Source organism: Notothenia coriiceps, unplaced genomic scaffold (genome assembly GCF_000735185.1).
Source record: "Notothenia coriiceps isolate Sejong01 unplaced genomic scaffold, NC01 NC01_scaffold00023275, whole genome shotgun sequence".
Lineage (NCBI taxonomy): Eukaryota > Metazoa > Chordata > Actinopteri > Perciformes > Nototheniidae > Notothenia > Notothenia coriiceps.
The window spans coordinates 111,786-129,873 of NW_011355976.1; the positions used below are offsets into that span (position 1 = coordinate 111,786).

Below are 18,088 nucleotides of genomic sequence, written 5' to 3' on the forward strand. Positions count from 1 at the left end.
ATCCAGCATCTGTGATTGTGGGTTTATTATTTGGGATTATGGGTCCTTCCTTTATGAGCAGTGTAAAACCATGTAGGCTCTGATTAAACATGTTTTGAATTTATAGCAATTAAATATAGTCTATAAAATAAATATCCATACCACACAAACATTGTTGATAATCACAGGGGAAATTCAACTGTTAAAACAAGAGTCGAGGTGAAAAAATGAAAAGTAGCCTACTATTTGAATGACGTTATTAGAAAATGTGATGACAAATTAAATAAGAACGTGTGCGTGTGTGTGTACCATAGACTGTAGGTGTATACACACACATCAGGACATTATAAAATTGCCATCCAATATGAATTTTGTAATTGTGCTATCGCTACATAATTAAGTTGAGGATCTAAGTAAGTACGTTTTAAATTAGAGTTTAATGACTTTTAAGTAGCATGAATGCTTTTATTGTGAAGCCGAAATGCTTGACTTCCGGTTTTCCTAGTGAGTTTGACGTATCTCCGTTTTGACGTATGAATCATCCTTCCCAAGATGGCGATACACCTGTTTCTCCTGTGGTGATCCTTGTTGTTGTCTGCGCAACGTAAGAAAACAAAGCATCAGGAACAGACTGTTAAAAAACTAAAGACGCTGATAAACAACTGTATTCAAGTCCTTTAGCTAAAATGTCGACAGAGGAGCTGTCAGCCTCGGACAGTGAGGCTGTGTTAGCCGGAGCAGGGGAGCGCTGGGCACCGGTCGGAGCGGTGGCCAGCCCGGAGGATGAGAGGTGGAGCGCTGGGCAGCCGAAGCACAGAGGCTCGTCCACGGCCACCGAGGGAGAAATGGCCGGCAGGCTGGAGAAGCTGGAAGGGGAGCAGGACTTGCTGAACTCCTCTCTCCTCGCCCTCACCTCACACTTTGCCCAGGTTCAGTTCCGATTGAAGCAGATCGTTCACGCCCAGAGCGACGAGAAGGAGAAGATGCTGGTGGAGCTGGAGGAGTTCGCCTTCAGGGGCTGTCCTCATGTGGTGGGCTGCAGGGGGCCGGATGCCCAGCAGCTGGAGAACTCGGTGAGTTAATGCTCATGACTTGATACCACATAACATGATATAAACACTGTGGTGAGTGATGATGATACACATTCGTCATAAACACTCTTGAATGCATGCCAGAAAAATATGTGTCAGAAACATGTATGTCAAATAAAATAATATATTAGAACCATCCATGCTACAGGTGTCTGAGTCTCTGACAGGAACTGGAATAGTTCAATTAATCCATTCGTTAACTGTGAAACAATAGTTACAACTATTGCATAACAAAAACAGCTAATTGATGAGTTGCTGTGTTTTGTTTTTAGGCTAAGTGCATAATTGTCCCTCCGTCCAGCCTCTTTCCTGTGAGAATGTAGGGCTTTTCTTTGTCTTATGTTACATTTTGTGCATTTTATATGGTCAAAGACTGTGAGTTCGACAAAACATCCAGTTTGCAAATGCCCAGGTATGTGTATATTCAGGCAAATGCCCAGTGAGTCTCATTAACTATAGTGATTCACCTCAGTGGTTGTGAGGTTTGTGAGTAAAACTGATTAAAGTGGGCTTGTTGCGTCACAAAAGAGGCTGCTGCTCCCACCTCTGCTGTGTTCCCATTGATGCCTTATCTCGGGTGGAAAATGTCGCTTTTCTGTTGACTCACAGGCGAAATGAAAATGCCTCAAGCAGATCACTATCTGTTTAATAAAGGCTCCTATTTACAAAGCCTTCTTAATAGAAACTGCTTTTCCCCTGCCATTGTGTACTACTCCATGCCTCTTTACACTCACTCTCAACTGAAGTAACGTCTCAGTTAACAATGGTTTGAAATTATTTTCCATCACAAACCACACCCTAAAGGTATTTTTATTTAATTTCTCCCCTATTGCATACTTTACCTGCAGGGGGATCTGGTGAGTATAACACCTGATGTCTCTGTGAGAGTTTGTTTTGTGTAAATGTTGTGACTCAAGAACTGAAAGTCGCAGCTGTGTATATATTAAACTGCTAATAATAATAGAACGTATATTTAAGGCACCTTTCATACAAGAATGGAGCATAAAGGGTTTTAGAATAAGGAGAAAATACACACAAAAGGGACATAAACAGCTTTAACTTTCTCAAAATATTGATTTTGTTATCAGTAGTAGAAATCCTACATTGGTCCAGATCTAGTACATTATGTTACAGTGGTCACTCTCCCCTCTTCGTGTGTACAAATCAAAATCATTGTGTATGTTTTGCCTGTCAGAATGAGAGGGAGAAGAGGGAGCGCCTGGAGGCTCAGAGGGAAAAACAGAAGGATCTCATTTTCCAACTGAAGACACAGCTAGATGACCTGGAGCGCTTTGCCTATCAGGAGGGCAGCTACGACTCGCTGCCGCAGTCCGTCGTCATGGAGAGACAGAAGGTGGGATTGTGAACATGTACCAATGCTAAATTCAACATTTAAAACTGGGTTCATCCTGTCACGTGTTGAGGTGTCATACCAGCTAGAAGTTGTCTAACCTTTAATCCTCATACTTACAATGATACTTAATACAACATAACAAATGAAAAGCCTAAAAGATATAATCTACCATCCAAATGATCACACATAATGACATGGTGTCTACCTGTTTTAGATCAGGTTTAAAATGCTTCAGGGTTTTGTATTTTTCTTACATGTTATATTTGACAAACCTGTCCAAATACATTCGGGCCATTCAAAACCTGCTTTCAGATTAAGTTTCCAATTTGCTGATTGTCAGCTGGTTTGATATTTAACATGTTCAACATCAGAGTTGACATTGTTAGCATGTTAACGTTTGATAATTGGCAGCAGATACAAAGTAGCCTACAGTTTAGGCTGATGAGAACAATGTTAGTTTTTCTAGCGTTGTCTTTTAAACAAGTTTATTACTTTAACCTGAGAGGGATGAAAAGTCTGCAATTCAACTTCTGGAGACAAAACAACACACTATAAATCTACCACTTTAAGCTTGGGTAATACCCAACAATACATTCACTTCTCTGTCTTTTCAGGTCATCATTGACGAGTTGATCAAAAAGCTGGATGTGAACCTGAACGAGGACATCGGGAACTTGTCGTCTGAGGAGCTGAGACAGAGAGTGGACTCGGCCATCGCTCAGATAGTGAACCCAGCCAGGGTCAAAGAGCAGCTGGTGGATCAGCTCAAAACCCAGATCAGAGACCTGGAGATGTTCATCAACTTCATCCAGGGTACGCAGTCCCATACGCAGTACAAACTGTCATTCAAGTGGAAAATGGTTTCTTGTTTCATTGCATGGCCTGCTCATTTGTCTTCATGTCTTACTTTTTCTTATTATTGGTTTAATGACCTTGCTTTTCATTCCAAAAGACGAGGTGGGGAACCCTCTGTTACCAGATGGTGCACACAGCCAGCAGCCACGAGCAGCAGGCACCAACAACAAAACTCCAGGAATGAAGAGAGGTTAGTCAGTTCATATCGAAGTCTAACGGCAGGTGCCATTAATGATTGTAGTAACAAAACGAGTAGCAGACTGATATGTGAGTACTCGCATCAAAACATACTTGAGGAACTGAATTTAAAAGTAATTATTATGCAAAATGCCCCCCCTGCAGTGGATCCAGAGCAGGCCCAGAAGATGCGAGAGACCGGCCTGCAGCTGATCCAGAAGGCCCTCGCCATTCTGCAGATCTTCGCCGCGAGCCAGTTTGGCTGCGCGCCCGGCCACGTCCCTCAGAACATTTGGCCTCAGGAGTCGGCGCAGCAGGACTACGGGCCCCTGCTGCAGCGTCTGGAGACAGCTGTGGACAAGGTGCGGGTGCTGGGCTCCTGCAGACAGCCCTCAATTGAACATGTTGTTAACTACACCAGCAACTCGGCGCTGGGACCCCGAGACGAGCTGACGTCGTCGGTGAGGAAGGAGCTGGCGTTCGCTCTGAAAGACCTGTTGGCTCACGGCCTCTTCTCCCCCTCCCAGACAATGAGCCTGGTGCTGGCTCCTATCTCCTGCCTGCTGCCTTACCCTACAGCCACACAGAACATGCACCCATGGGAGCTCTTTGTTAAATACTACCACTCCAAAAATGGGAAGGCCTTTGTGGAGACGCCGGCACGCCAGCTTTCACAATCCTTCAGCCTGCATGTAGGGGGCGGCCCGGTGACCGTCACCCCTAAACAATCTCTGCTGTGGGCCGTCCACACTGTGCTGAAGGAGCACGGGCGCTACAAACGGGGCCCAGACACAGAGTTCAAAGCGCTGGTGTGCATGGCTCTGAACGAGCAGCGCCTGGTGTCGTGGCTCAACCTGCTGTGCAAGTCTGGCACTCTGATACACCCGCACTACCAGGCCTGGAGCTACATGGCCCAGACTGGCTTCGAAGGCGCCCTGCGCATCCTGGGCCGCATCAGCCACCTCAAATTCAACCTCCCAGTGGACCTGGCTGTGCGGCAGCTGAAGAATATTAAGGATGCTTTCTGAGTAGGAAAGACATCCCTAAATAGTAGTCTGAGATATCAAGTATTTTATCAACCAAACTACACTTCTCTTACTTCAGTACCAAAAGCATTTCACCTTAGTTAAGAAGTTCCCCATCTTAAATAAAGGGCAAGTATGTGGTGTCTGTACATGCATGGATGACTCTGTTGTGTGAGCTTCAGCCAAACATAATCAGTATTTCCCACCATGTTAAAGATGCCAACATGTCATGATGGCAAAGCCACTTGTACTGTAAACATGCCTTAGAGATTTCCTCGTGTGTAGAGAAAAGCCTTCCTGACCTTTGCGACCTGTGCTCATCTTACTGTCATCATTCCCCTGTGTGTACATGATACTGTCCTCACTTATGCAGCGACTACAGAGGTTGGATATATACATACATGCATATATATGTACATATACACGTATATAAATGAAAAAATACTTTAATGTGTAAGGATGAAGAAAATGAATGAGCAAAAACTCGATACTGTGGCTTCTACACAGTAACAAGAGATTGTTAGGTGTAAAGTGGTCCTTGTGTTCAAAGTGAACTCAACTCAACTTTATCGATATAGCAGCTTTCTAACAAATAGCCAATAATGATTCAAAGAGCAAGATTATATCAACAGACAAAAACAATCAATAGATACTTTTTTTAAAGAACATGAAAGCAAAATGCCAAAGTCAAGACCAAAATCAACACCAGGAAATATTCAATTGATTCATTCTGAAAAATAAGGTTATTAAAATATTTAAAATTCCAGTAAATTTGTATTGCACACATTCGTAACATTTTAAAGAAAATAATTGGAGAACGTTAGTAATCTGTGGCTAACATAACAAGAAAAAACATCTGATCCAAGGAGGAGAAAGGCAATTTAAGGCTCCATAAACAAGTGATTTTATAAAATAAAGCATAATAAGTCAATGAAAAGTACAGTGACTTCTGTGAGGGTATTTATTATTTTGTTGGTAAATCATGTGTAGCAGATGGCTGATCCTAAAGCACTCAGGTCAACTAAAATGAAAAAGATATCCGTGGAACTTGAAGTTACTGTGTTGTGTAACATTGTCAAGGAACATGCAGCTATCAATGACTACATTTTAAACCTCTGAATCTGTTGTCACTTCTTGCACTTGTGTTGCAGGTGAGTTAGACCCTGTATGAACTGCTGCTTTTCTCTTATTCCAGGTGTAGATATATTTTAAATTGAATGACAGTGATATTGTATGATAAGAAGGATGCAATGGTGTATGACCCCAACATAACACAATTGAAGGAAAGTCATTGGTTTGTCTTGTTTCCTATTTTGCAGAGATATGTATTTTTTCTTCCTGAGACAGCTGAATTGCATTAATCATATCCTTAAATACTGAATGTACAAACCATAGATGCTACTAAACTGACGTTTAGTTACATTTGTGTGTATTTTGCCCTGCTGTGTATGGGATTGAAACTTAGGTGATCCTGGGCCAACATGTATGTGTCAAACGTCTGAGTATGCGTGTTGATAAAATATAACTTTATTTTGTCTTTCCCAAGAAACAAACCTGTGCACTTTGTAAGTTGAGTTCCCCTGAAGACACATTTTTAGAATTTATTTTATGTTACTTTGTCAATTTAAACTTTGTGTTCAGTTTGAGCTATGTGGTGTAAATGTAATGCTATATTTATCTTTCTATTTTCCTTATTTTTTGTTGTGTTTTGTTCAGGTGTTACGTTGTGATTAATGTGAAGAGACATCTATTTATTGCATAGCATGTTTTAACTCAGCTCTGAAGTAGACAGCATATCAGAATATGTCGTACTAGACACATTGAATCATTTATTTATGTTGTTTTTATTTAATCACAAAATATATAAGGATATATGAAAGGTGTTCATTTTGTTTGATTTATCATGTTTATATGCATACCTACCGCTGTAAACAAATTAAACTTAGTAAATGAAACATTGTGCTTCTTTTGAGTCTTTATCTTTCCATTTTGATAGAAATCGAATAAAAAAGCATAGGTAGCGAAGTACGAAGGCCTTCGGGAATACTATTGATTTGTAAAACATAAAAGTGATTTATTAAATCATTTAAGTAAATCACTAAAGTAAAAGTAATTTAAACACAAGAAAAGTACTTGAGTAAATGTACTAAGTGACATCCCACCATTGGTTTTAAAGCATTTAAAATATTGTATCCTTCCTCCTTATATTTTAGATCTATAACAGTAAACATATTTTACTGAATATTTTTAACATTGTGTGTATAAAATCCAAAAAAGAAAATTCAGCAATATAAGCAATGAGTCATGCATTTGCCTTTTAGAGAAATAAATAAAACAAAAATACTCCCGGAAGTGACGTATGTCGATCCAACCCGTCAAAGGTCACAAATTCCTTTTCCGCTTCCTTTCCTGTTAGCGGTGGCCGTAGAACAGCATCAGTGAGTGCAATTTCCTTTAAACAATCTACAGACATCGCTCAAATCTGGGCAATTTCATAGTTTTTATCGTACAACACTTAAGACTATAACTCCTTTAACCAACATGAGTCTGTTATTTCGGTGTATTTTTTATGGACTAATGCAGAAAAATCCCTCTTTAGTGCAACGCTTCGTCTCCGTAGCACCCATTTCAATATGGCAGTTTTTACCTGAGCAGCCTGTTCAAGGAGCACGTTATTCTAATGATTAGACTGTAGTATATTGGGTTGTATCGACATGATTTAAGCAGCGGTTATCGTACCAGTACCGTCTGTAAAAGTTCATTTTTTAAGTTTCTTGAATCAGTGTTACTTGTTAACCATGGCTAGATGCTAATGCTAACCTAGCCAGCTAATCAGGCAGCAACAGCGAGCTGGAAACTGGAAATCTCTCCAGCTTTAACATTTGAGTTGGCAATGTTTACACACGTTTTTCTTTGTTATTGAATAACTGCTGTAGTTCAGGGGTTTGACAATGTATTCTTTTTGTGGTAGGAATGGGCAAGTTCATGAAGCCTGGGAAGGTGGTGATGGTCCTAGCTGGACGCTACGCCGGACGCAAAGCTGTTATCGTCAAGGTAAGACCTGGCTCTGCTGGATGGTGTCTGCAGCTTTTTAAGTGCAAAAACAGCTTTCTCTTAATGTTATGTACACGTTCAGCGCAGGCCTTTAGTAGTTCATCTCTGACCTGCTTCCTATGTCCATCTCCAATACTTTTAACCCCCTTTTCAGCTTGCTTTCTTTTGTATATAAAGATATATAAAACAATAGTCTTGCAACACATCCCGACTCATTAACTATTTTACTGTTAAAACGAGTTTTTGTTAATAATTGGGCTCTATACTTTTCTTAAATGTTCTGTATATTGTAGTTGGATGTTTGTTTACACTGCAGCTTCTTATTTTTTAGCTGTATTCATGTATGTACAGGCCACAACAAAAGTAACTCATTCATTGTATATGTGCTAGGGCTGCACAATTTTAGGTGAAATCCTCCCAATGTTTTGTTGGCAATACAAAAGAAGCTTAGTGCTTGTCAGGAAAGACCATTATTTTCAAACCTAACTTATTTCTATATACATGTTGTTTCTTTTTGCAACAAAATCACTCATTTTAAAGTTGTAGTTGACCAAAAGCGAGGCCTGTTTTTGTTTGATAAATGGTCAAAGTATTAATGAGTTGTTGGTGGCTGGCTTTGCATGTAGGGACTTAACGTCACTGACTAGTAACAAGCAGTTTATCATTGAACCCTCACATTTGAGTAACATATTAGGTCAATTTATATTTATATTTTATATTCATTTTCTGTCTAACATCAGCCCCTTTTTTATGCTGTCTCTGCAGAACATTGATGATGGCACAACAGACCGTCCTTACAGCCACGCTCTGGTCGCAGGCATCGACCGCTATCCCCGTAAGGTGACAACCACCATGGGCAAGAAGAAGATCGCCAAGAGGTCCAAGATCAAGGCCTTCGTCAAGGTGTTCAACTACAACCACCTCATGCCAACCAGGTAAGAGACTTTGCTTATTTTCTGTGACGGGATATTCTGTTGGGTAACTTATTTACTTATTATTAATTTGTATTATTATTTACTTGCATGCGCATAGATTAAGTGCTTATTCTCCAGTGTGGCAGTGTTGGTGATAATGCAATATGTTCTGCAGAATGAATTGATACACTTCAAAGCTTATTACAGCCATTACACCCTGGTAAAAGAATAGCAGTTGTGTTATATTATTGTTTTGTCCTTTGATAATTAAATCGGAGGTACTAACTACAACTTCCACGCTTAATTTCATTAAACATAGCTTGCCTCTTTGATACTTTAGACCATAGCTTATAAAGTTCTGTTCTAGACAAACCTTAAGCTGTTGAACCATGATTACATTATCATTTAATGTTCTTCCTATAGAAGTAAAAACACTTTCAGAAACTGAGTCACTGGTTTTGGTATAGCTCAGGCCAGGTCAGTTGAGCTGTATTATATTTGAAAGATCATATGTTGTGAAGGTTAGATTAAAAGCAAAACATAAATTTGAAGTCATTTGAATTGTGTAAAGAAATAAAATCTGGATTTTAATTGGATACATGTCATTCAGCAGCAATCCTGTACATGGCTAAAGATATTTCGGAGCCCAGTCTGATGTTTACAAAAGTTAGATGTGCCTAAATTCAGACTGTATAGAAAGCTGCATACCGTTCATTTCTCTTTATTTGCTAGATTTAAACTGAAAGGCTCATACAGATGTGGGTCGTCTGAAGTCATTGCATGTGTTATCAATCTGAGCCGTGACAAAGTACCAACAAGCTTCTCAAATAAATAAACTGCTCGATAAACAATCCTGGATAAGTGGAGGATCTGAAAAAACTATTAACAATTGTTTTCCGTTTCCTTCAGATACTCCGTGGATATTCCTCTGGACAAAACTGTTGTTAACAAGGATGTCTTCAGGGACCCTGCTCTCAAGCGCAAAGCCAGGCGGGAGGCCAAGGTCAAGTTTGAGGAGAGGTGAGTTTGCAAACAGCATCTAATCCACATGTTCAGTTGTGTCAGCAGTATACATTTGGTTTAGTTAAAATGATCTGCACTTCTCTAAGCTAACCTCTTTAAAGACAATATCGTTTTTGGGTACATGGGACTGGATTTCTTTTAAATCTATTTTTGAGGGGAAATCTGTTAAATATCAAAGATGTGTACAAGGGTAGATTAGGAAATAATTCTGATTTAAAAAAAAAAGATTTTTAATACATTTTTATTATATAAACATGCTGTCGGTGATATGCCACACCTTATATCCTGTGGGGATAGAAATCCCATCACTCAAACAAACATCTATTTTGTGACTTAATAATTTAAGTGCAATAAATCCTGATATACATTCATTAGTAATTGAACCAAAAAGCCATCCAGTTGCTGCACTGTGGTTTCTTAGAACTGAACTTGAAGTGTAGTTTGCAAATGTATCAACACTTTCACCCCTCAGATCGGTGAAGTGTTTTCAGAGAAAATGTGCCAACGTGTTTCTGTTCTGTTTTTCAGGTACAAGACCGGCAAGAACAAGTGGTTCTTCCAGAAGCTCCGATTCTAACTTCACTCGCTTTCACAAATAAATGTTTAAAAATTGATTTTGACTGTTGTCTCTTTATTTCTGTAACATACATGTTTTGGACGAAGTTTTTATTTTTTACTGCACTGCATTAATTCAACATGGGTTCCTTTGTAGATTCATATTAATGCTAAATGGGTTGGAATAATTAATTGTATATAATATGCTACAATACATGGTATATGATTTTCACCAGCATGACCAGCTTCATCATTAAAGGGATACATTCTTCAATGGCTATACCCAACAAGTCTGCACGAGTACTTTACTTTTTGAAGCTTACAGGTGTACTTTTCTTTTAGAAATAACTTGTAATAGTACTTGTTAGGGAATCATTTGCTTAGGTGTTCAACCTTTGACACAGTTCATCATTTTCTCCTTTCACTGTCTCTTTGCCCATGGCATAGTTCTACGGCCTTGGGTATTGCTGGTATCTCCTAAGGAGGGGCAGCTTGGGCGCATTGTTGTTAGCTAATGACCGAGCACAAGCTGACATGAGAGTTTATTGTTCAGGGACATCTAGGGGCCCTTTTATCTGGAACGTAGGTTCCCTGGTGCACATTCTTTTCTATGGACGACAGCTCTAGTTAGATTCAGGGTCCATATTTGTTTAGTCTCGCTGATGATGAATGTTGATTATTACACTCCGAACTAGTTAAAACCTTGAACTACAGAACAGTGCTTCACAATTGATTTGGTATCTCAACTCGTGGATCATGTCTTGTGAATTCTCCGGCCGAAGCTCCAAATAAACAGTCAGTGTTTGCGATCAAAGTTCCAGCTCTCCTTGTGTCTCTCGGAGTCCTGTTTTCAATTGCTTCAGAAGTTTCCCTCACAGTACTATGCACTGTAGTAAAATGCTTGAATACTACTTCCTCAATGTGAAGTAGTGTATCTAGTCTAATTTCCCTCCGTTTACTGTAAACGGTGTTTTCACATCACTGCATTGATTTGCTGTCGCTTGTTCAAATGAGTTGGAAGTTATTTAATAAAAACCGACATTTCATCAGGGAAAATGCTACATTTTCAATGAAGTATTTATGAATTATTGGAAAATGACAAATGCCTGTATTACAATGCTGTATTGATTTGGGGCACTTGATCACATGACATGGCATTTAGTCAAGAACATTTTCTTTGCAGTAGAAAAATGCAGACTTTTCAATAAAAGATGACAAAAAGCTAATCAAGATAAAAAAAGATTGGTCTACACGTCAGGTGTAGTTTTACAATGCTGCATTGATTTTGAGTGGCGTTGTCAGATGACATGGAAGCTGATACAAAACAAATTACTTTTCAAAATGAAAATTCTGGACTCAATAAAATACTTGAATAAAATATAGGAAAACACTAAACTCGAATTAAAAGAGAGCGTCCTACTGGTCCACGTGGTTGTAACAATGGTGCAGTAACAGTTAAAGTGACACCACAGCAGCGCCCCTGATGGAAGAACAACACATCTATCTGATGTGGAAATGAAACCGAAACAATCTGACTTCTTCACAAAACCACAACATCGTCGACAGCAGGTAAATTCTTATCCAACCGCGTTTTAATGACTTGATTTAGCCAACTTTGTTCAGCACAATACAACAACAAAAATGTCAGATGTGAAAGTCTCGCGCAAAGTGACTTATTCAAAGTTATTTTTCACCTATGTTAAATGTTGAGACTGCGTTTTGTTTATATCTTAAAAGTAGGGCCTTCAGTGTCTTCAGCTTTATGGTTCAACTCTTGTTTTTCCTTTTTGACACGCATTGTTTTATTAGACATTTGTTAATATGTTGCTTCATACACCGACTCTGACAGATAAACTATATTTTGTACATTTTTCAGATCACTTTCGCTATGTCTTCCGATGAGGTAAGTCATCATGTTCTTGTTCTTTCCTCTTGTTAAAAAGAAATATTACACGGAATACTTTTCTAAATGTATCTTTATTTTTCGTGTTAAATACTTTTTATCTATGGGTTGTTTTATTACACACTTGTTTTCAGAGTTTAAATAAGTAATCAGATATTTTACCAAAGTGAAAGAATAAATACTAAACTGTAGAAGTAAAAGTTATGCTTTCGAAGTAAAATTAAAGGTATAAGCATCAAATTGTCCTAAAGTAGATTTGTCCATTTTAGAACTTTAGAGATATTAAGTAGAACTAAAGATGTAAATGTACTGTAGTGGATTAAAAAGTACAATATATATACAAAATATATAAATATTTTATATATATTTACAATTTTTCAATAAAAAACAATACAATTAGGAAAGCATTTGTACTTAGGTACAGTACTCGAGGCACTCTGTACTTACCACCACTGATAATTATTATTTCACTTGTTGTAACAATAGTAATTTATCCTCAAAAACGGTCTACTTTCTTTCTATATTTTCTTTGCGCCTATCGTGTGTCTTTGTGTTTCAGGATTTCTCTCTGGTTATCCCACCACCATCCGAGGAAACCTTGGAGAGCATCAAGGCTTCAATCAACAAACACAAGGTGCACTGATAAATACATTGATGTTTCTTTAGCCTGTGGTTGAACTAGTAACTGCATACAATTAACCAACCGACAAAGACCACTCAGAAAAAGATAATTATTGAACACAAAAATATCATAATGAATGTTCCAACAAACACAAATGAGTGTACGGCAGAATGTGCGCAGGTAGCTAAACACAGGCAGGTCAGACAGGTTATTACTGACAGCCACACATACTATTGTATTCATGCTTACACTCTTTCAACTCTGTAAGACACAACTTATGTTGAATATTATTTATGTTATTTTAATTACCAAAGAAACCCAAACTCTAATATTGAAGTCAAAATTATTTTTAGCAGGTGACTACAGCTGCACATAGGCTTTCCTTAATGGCATGTATTAAGCCTTCAGAAAGTGCTAGAAAAAAAATGAGAATAGAATAATTGGACACTTTAAGGCCTTAAATGAAGGCATTGAAGTGAAAATTACATTGCCACTGAATTAAGCGGAAATCAAAGAGGAAAATACAGAGGGTTTGTGTAGCGCTGAAGACTCTAAAGTATGTATAAAAGGATGCAGATGAATCATCCTACGTTAGTTATGTGTTTATGTTGCTTGTACATGCAATAGAAAACAGAAACCTAAAAGTGGTTAGTGAAAGCATCTTGTGCGCCCACAGAAAAAACATGAGCAGCTGATCCAGGAGCAGGAGGAGCTGGTCGCCTGCAGGAATGACCAGCAGGACATGGCTGAGCAGTTTAGACAGCGCTCTATAAAACTGAACCAGAAAAGAAAAGAGGACCAACGCTCACGCGAAGAGCAGATGGAAAATGATAAGGTATCCATGCTTTGATGCTAGTCGCTCACCTTAAATCTCAGCTAAAGATGTGTAACTTTTTCGTACAACAAGCCAATCATTGCTCAAAATGACTCTTAGACAAGTGTGAAGTGGACACTTGAAACTTGCAGTGGACAACAATATACTTAAGAGGAGGTTAAACAAACAAACATAAATTATTTCTTTTAATAAATTTTTTGGGAACTGTTTTTTTCTTTTTTTTACAAATCAAGACATATCCTGACATTGGACTTTTCCATTCAAATGACAAATATGGTAAAACAGAATATAAAATAAAATAAAGTAAAAAATAAAATCCAAATTAAGTTTAACTGTTACAAGTTAAAATAAGGAAAGAAATAAGATAATTATAACAAATAAATTAATAATAGTAAAGTAAATAAACGCATTTTACACAAGGAGAGACATCTTTAGCAGAGCAGAATCGGTTACACAGGGACATTTTCCATAATGTTCTTTTGAAACTCACAAATTATTTTTTTAATTATAATTTTTATTTCTAATATGGTCCAAATAGGACCAGGAAAAGTAACTGTGGCTATCTGACAACTTTAACATGTTATTATAATTTATAACATCTAATTTGTTCTTCACTGCACTCTGGTGGTTGGACTTTTAATAGAGCTACAATTCTGGCCCTGTCCCAGGTGTTTTCCCATCAGCTGTTAGAGGTATAACAAGTGATAATCATCAGGAAATCAGAAGTGCACAACAGCTTTCAACCAACAACCAATAAAGCCGTACAGAATCATGTAAAGAATCAGCAGGATTTAATGAATCAACACTTTACTCTTTCTATTTCTGGAACTTTAATCCAATGTTTATAAATATACTTTGTCTTTGAGCATTATTTAGAATTTTTAATTATTATTTCAATGTGGTTAAGAATTAAAAATGAAAAAAAAGGGCGTTATCAAAATCAGTATAATCGCAGTAAATATAGATGAATGAGGATATAAAAAATGGCTTGCCAAATTCTCATTTTTAATTAGTTTACCACTAATTAAATATAAAATGTCACTTTTCCTCAGTACTGTGTTGTAGCTGAAGTCTTTCTTTTTTGGCAGGCTAAGATAAAGTTGGGGCAGCAGGAAGAGAGTGACCTGATGGAGCAGATCCTGCGAGTGGAGGAACTACTAGAGCAGGAAAAAGCCAGAAACCTCCATCTGAAACAGCAGAATGACGTACGTTCATGAACTCAACACGCTGCCTGCAGTCAGTCCATCACACGTCCTGTAAACCTGCACCTTTTCATTTCAGGTGTTCTCTGCTGTGCCTGAGCGGAAGGTCGCCTTCACCGGCTTGACAGGAAAGGAAGGCGACGGACAAGAATTTGATATGGAGACAAATATAGTTTACCCGATGGAGGGCGGGACGGCATTCATTACATTTGAGGAAGAAGTAGGTGAGTCTGTCAGCGAGCTGCTGCCGGTCACACAGAAACATATTTGTGATGTGATGTACACAGGTTCATAGAATATTCCTAAAACCCAAATAATATTGGCAAGTCTGAATCGGAAAATGACACCTTTGGAGCATTTGGTGTACGCTTATTTGAAATGTGCTCACTTTAAAGGTCTCCTATTATACTCTGTTTAGGCATATATTATAGGTCTCAGATATATAAACAGATATATGTCTCTGAAGTGTTTTGCTCAAAATACCAAACAGATCACCCATTCTAGCCATGCCTCATACCCCTGTATTTCAGCCCTGTTAGAGAAGTGCTGATTCCTGGCCCGTAGCTTTAAAAAAATAAAATAAAAAATACGAGAGCCGAGACGAAAGCTCATGCAGGATCATTCTACCGGCAGATATAGCTAAATGCTGCTGTGATTAAATGCCGTATTATGTCCTTTATCCCAGTAAATGGTCTGATAAGGGACTGGTAGTGCTGATACAACTCTGTATTTATCTGTCATCAGTGGCCAGTAATATCCTGAAGATGCAGAAGCATGAGGTGAAGGTGGGGGCAGGCTGCAGGATCACTGTGGAGGCCCGGCAAGTTCATCTGTTGCTGCCCCGGCTGGTGGAGGTACGACGCAGAGCCTTTAATAAATGTTTGACTGATCAGTTTTTGTATGAATTTCCTGTGAGTGATATGTGCTCACCTGTCCGTCCTACAGATCGACTCTGAAGTGAGTTCTCAGCACATATTAATCTCCAGCCTGCCCAAAATGGAGATTGAGCCGCTGCTCAACAAGCTGGAGATCCACTTCTCCAAGACTAAACACGGAGGAGGAGAGGTGGAGAAGTGTGAGATGCTGCCTGACTCCTGGACCGTGGCCCTTACCTTTGTGAAGAATGACAGTGAGCAAGCTTCTGTTCTTTGTACTTTAATACTGACGCTACGGTGGAACGTAGTTTCAGCTCAATGTTATTAACAGGAAGTTCATTTTAGAGGTAATTCTTTTTTTATATCTAAATGGTCAGATAAAATAAATAATTAACAATAAGGCATTCAATGAATGATTAACCGAATGTGTACACAGTTATATTAATACATCGGTTTTATATGTGTTTACTCTATTTTCTATATGTTATATATTTTTTAAAACGTATTCCCCTGAGTTCATACAGTCTCTCTCATATTTCAAACCTTTGAGGTACAGTTAGGAGGCACATTAGTTTGTGCTTTGTACATTATTTGTGCTGTTTTAGGATACTAGATCACACAAGGCATGTCATTTCAGAACTGGTGAATACTGAATCTGAACTAATGAAATGTTCTTACAATCAGTTGCCAAAGGTTTGATAGAAACTGAGCACCATGACGTGAAGCTGCAGGAGAAGATGCACAGAGTAAGGGTGACGGCCTTCCTCAACGGAAAGATTACAAACTTAGTGGTGAGCTTTTCTTATGAAAAAATAAGCGTTCTACTCTTTATGTGGTTGCTCTATCAAACTTCTATTTTTCCCCTTTCCCTCTTGCAGACAAAGATGACGGCTTGTCCGCGAACACTGCTGCTGACAGGAATCCCCACCATCATGGATCGGGAGACTCTGCAGGATGAGCTGGAAATCCACTTTCAGAAAAGCTGCCACGGCGGAGGAGAGGTTGTAGCCTTCCTCTACAACCCGCTGGGTCAGCACACCTCGGCAGTGTTTGGGGGACCCCCCAAAAATACAGATAAGGAGACGGAATAATGTGTGAGGGCTAATGTGCGGCGGGGCGGTCATTATGGAGACAAGAACACCCTGAAGGATTATTACACGGCCACATCCTAAATAACTTACTATTACTCAACTACGTAACTTTAAATGAAGGGCAGCACTGATCGATAATAATTATAATAATAGATTTAATTTATTCTTTCCACCAACAAGTCTTCAAACAATGCCAGAGCAGCCCATATAGTGTTCCTGTTAGTGTTTACTTCCTGTCTGTCTTCTTTTGGGGATTTCTCTGAATTCCTGGGGTGTTATCGAGTATTAAGAACCTCTGAAATGTCCAAATTGACCAATCATAATCGAGTAATCAACTAAGCCGTGGAATAATAGAAAATACTGCTTTATCATATCTGTTCATATCAAAAATCTCTCAGGTTCAGGTTGAGATGTAACGACCCTTAATCCGTTTAAGTCTCTTTTTCTGTGAATGACATTTAGTATATTTGAGCTGGAAGTTCTGAGGATGATTTATGACCTCAAAAAAACATGTTTCTAGAACAAACGCTTTGCCACTCCTGGCACTATTGGTGATATCGATTCTGTCATTTATTGAACTTGAAGGAAATATTTATCTTGGTTTTTTTCTAGCAATTTTGAAAGAATAGCATTGAACAATACAATGTTATTGATTCCTCATTAACTGATAACCCGATCAATCAACAAGGAATACTTTTAAAGGTTTAATCTCATAAACATGTAAAAAGCCTGCTGTGATACTTTCCATCTTTGTTTGTTTTTACTCATGGAAAATCAAATGGAGACACAATCATGTTTGTATTTGTTTACATTGCTATAAATAAAACTCTTGCATTAAACAGTAGATTTCTTGTGTAGTTACAGTCATTGTAGCCAGTTAGCACGACACGGAGACAGCTCATTCTGTGCAAAGCTTAACAGAAATCTCAAAATCAATGCAGCATTGTATTACAACTTCAATTTCTATTTAATATAAAGATTTGTATGACATTTAAAGAATGTGGCGATTGTCAACTCAATAAAAAAGAGTGTCTTTTTTGCCCAGGGTATTAATAATACCTGGTATGCATTGTGATTCACTGGTTCTCGTGACATGGATGCTATTGAAACAAAAAGATGAAATAATCTATAAAAAAAAAAGTAAAATAATCTTTAAAACCGTTGTGCCTCATAACACACATTTATATTATTTTAGCAGAACTTTAGCAGAAGATAATACTGAGGTAATGAAACCCTGTGGGAACGACAGCACTGTTTACAAAGTAAATGTTAACCTAAAGATAACTTTAGTGCAGTAGTCCTAAAAGATTTTCTCAGCTGAAAAAGTTCTGACATTCAACAGAAAAGTTGAAGTAAAGAATGGATTTTTTTGATAAGCCTTCATTTTTTTAAATAGATTCAGTGTTTAAAAAAACAACAACACAGATAACAGCTGTAAGGGAAACTTCTGCAGCAATGGAGAGTCAGGACTCAGAGAGACACGAGGAGAGTTGGAGCTTTGATGTCAAACAATGATGTTTATTACAAGTCAAC

The 18,088-nt window shown here is 38.3% G+C and overlaps 3 protein-coding genes across 4 annotated transcripts; all 3 read left to right on the top strand.

The window, feature by feature from the left end:
* Positions 1-100: 100 nt before the first annotated feature.
* Positions 101-5,147, top strand: rundc1 (RUN domain containing 1). Of its 2 annotated transcripts, XM_010781470.1 has the most exons (6): positions 101-1,052; positions 1,919-1,927; positions 2,266-2,424; positions 3,039-3,237; positions 3,377-3,469; positions 3,622-5,147. In XM_010781470.1, exons 1-6 carry the CDS (start codon positions 666-668, stop codon positions 4,482-4,484), a joined length of 1,710 nt encoding a protein of 569 aa, XP_010779772.1. In that variant the 5' UTR covers positions 101-665; the 3' UTR covers positions 4,485-5,147. The 2 variants fall into 2 exon arrangements, with proteins under 2 accessions (XP_010779772.1, XP_010779773.1); XM_010781471.1 differs by lacking the exon at positions 1,919-1,927 and having other exon boundaries at positions 102-1,052.
* A 1,693-nt stretch (positions 5,148-6,840) lies between these two features.
* rpl27 (ribosomal protein L27) lies at positions 6,841-10,086 on the top strand. The gene is made up of 5 exons (XM_010781472.1): positions 6,841-6,919; positions 7,453-7,535; positions 8,301-8,470; positions 9,359-9,469; positions 10,001-10,086. The coding sequence occupies exons 2-5, from the start codon at positions 7,455-7,457 to the stop codon at positions 10,047-10,049; spliced, it is 411 nt and encodes a 136-aa protein (XP_010779774.1). The 5' UTR covers positions 6,841-6,919; positions 7,453-7,454; the 3' UTR covers positions 10,050-10,086.
* Positions 10,087-11,517: 1,431 nt separating this feature from the next.
* Positions 11,518-17,399, top strand: ifi35 (interferon-induced protein 35). The gene is made up of 10 exons (XM_010781473.1): positions 11,518-11,596; positions 11,904-11,930; positions 12,490-12,564; positions 13,229-13,387; positions 14,476-14,592; positions 14,669-14,813; positions 15,334-15,443; positions 15,535-15,718; positions 16,149-16,255; positions 16,343-17,399. Exons 1-10 carry the CDS (start codon positions 11,543-11,545, stop codon positions 16,553-16,555), a joined length of 1,191 nt encoding a protein of 396 aa, XP_010779775.1. The 5' UTR covers positions 11,518-11,542; the 3' UTR covers positions 16,556-17,399.
* The last annotated feature ends 689 nt before the right edge of the window (positions 17,400-18,088 follow it).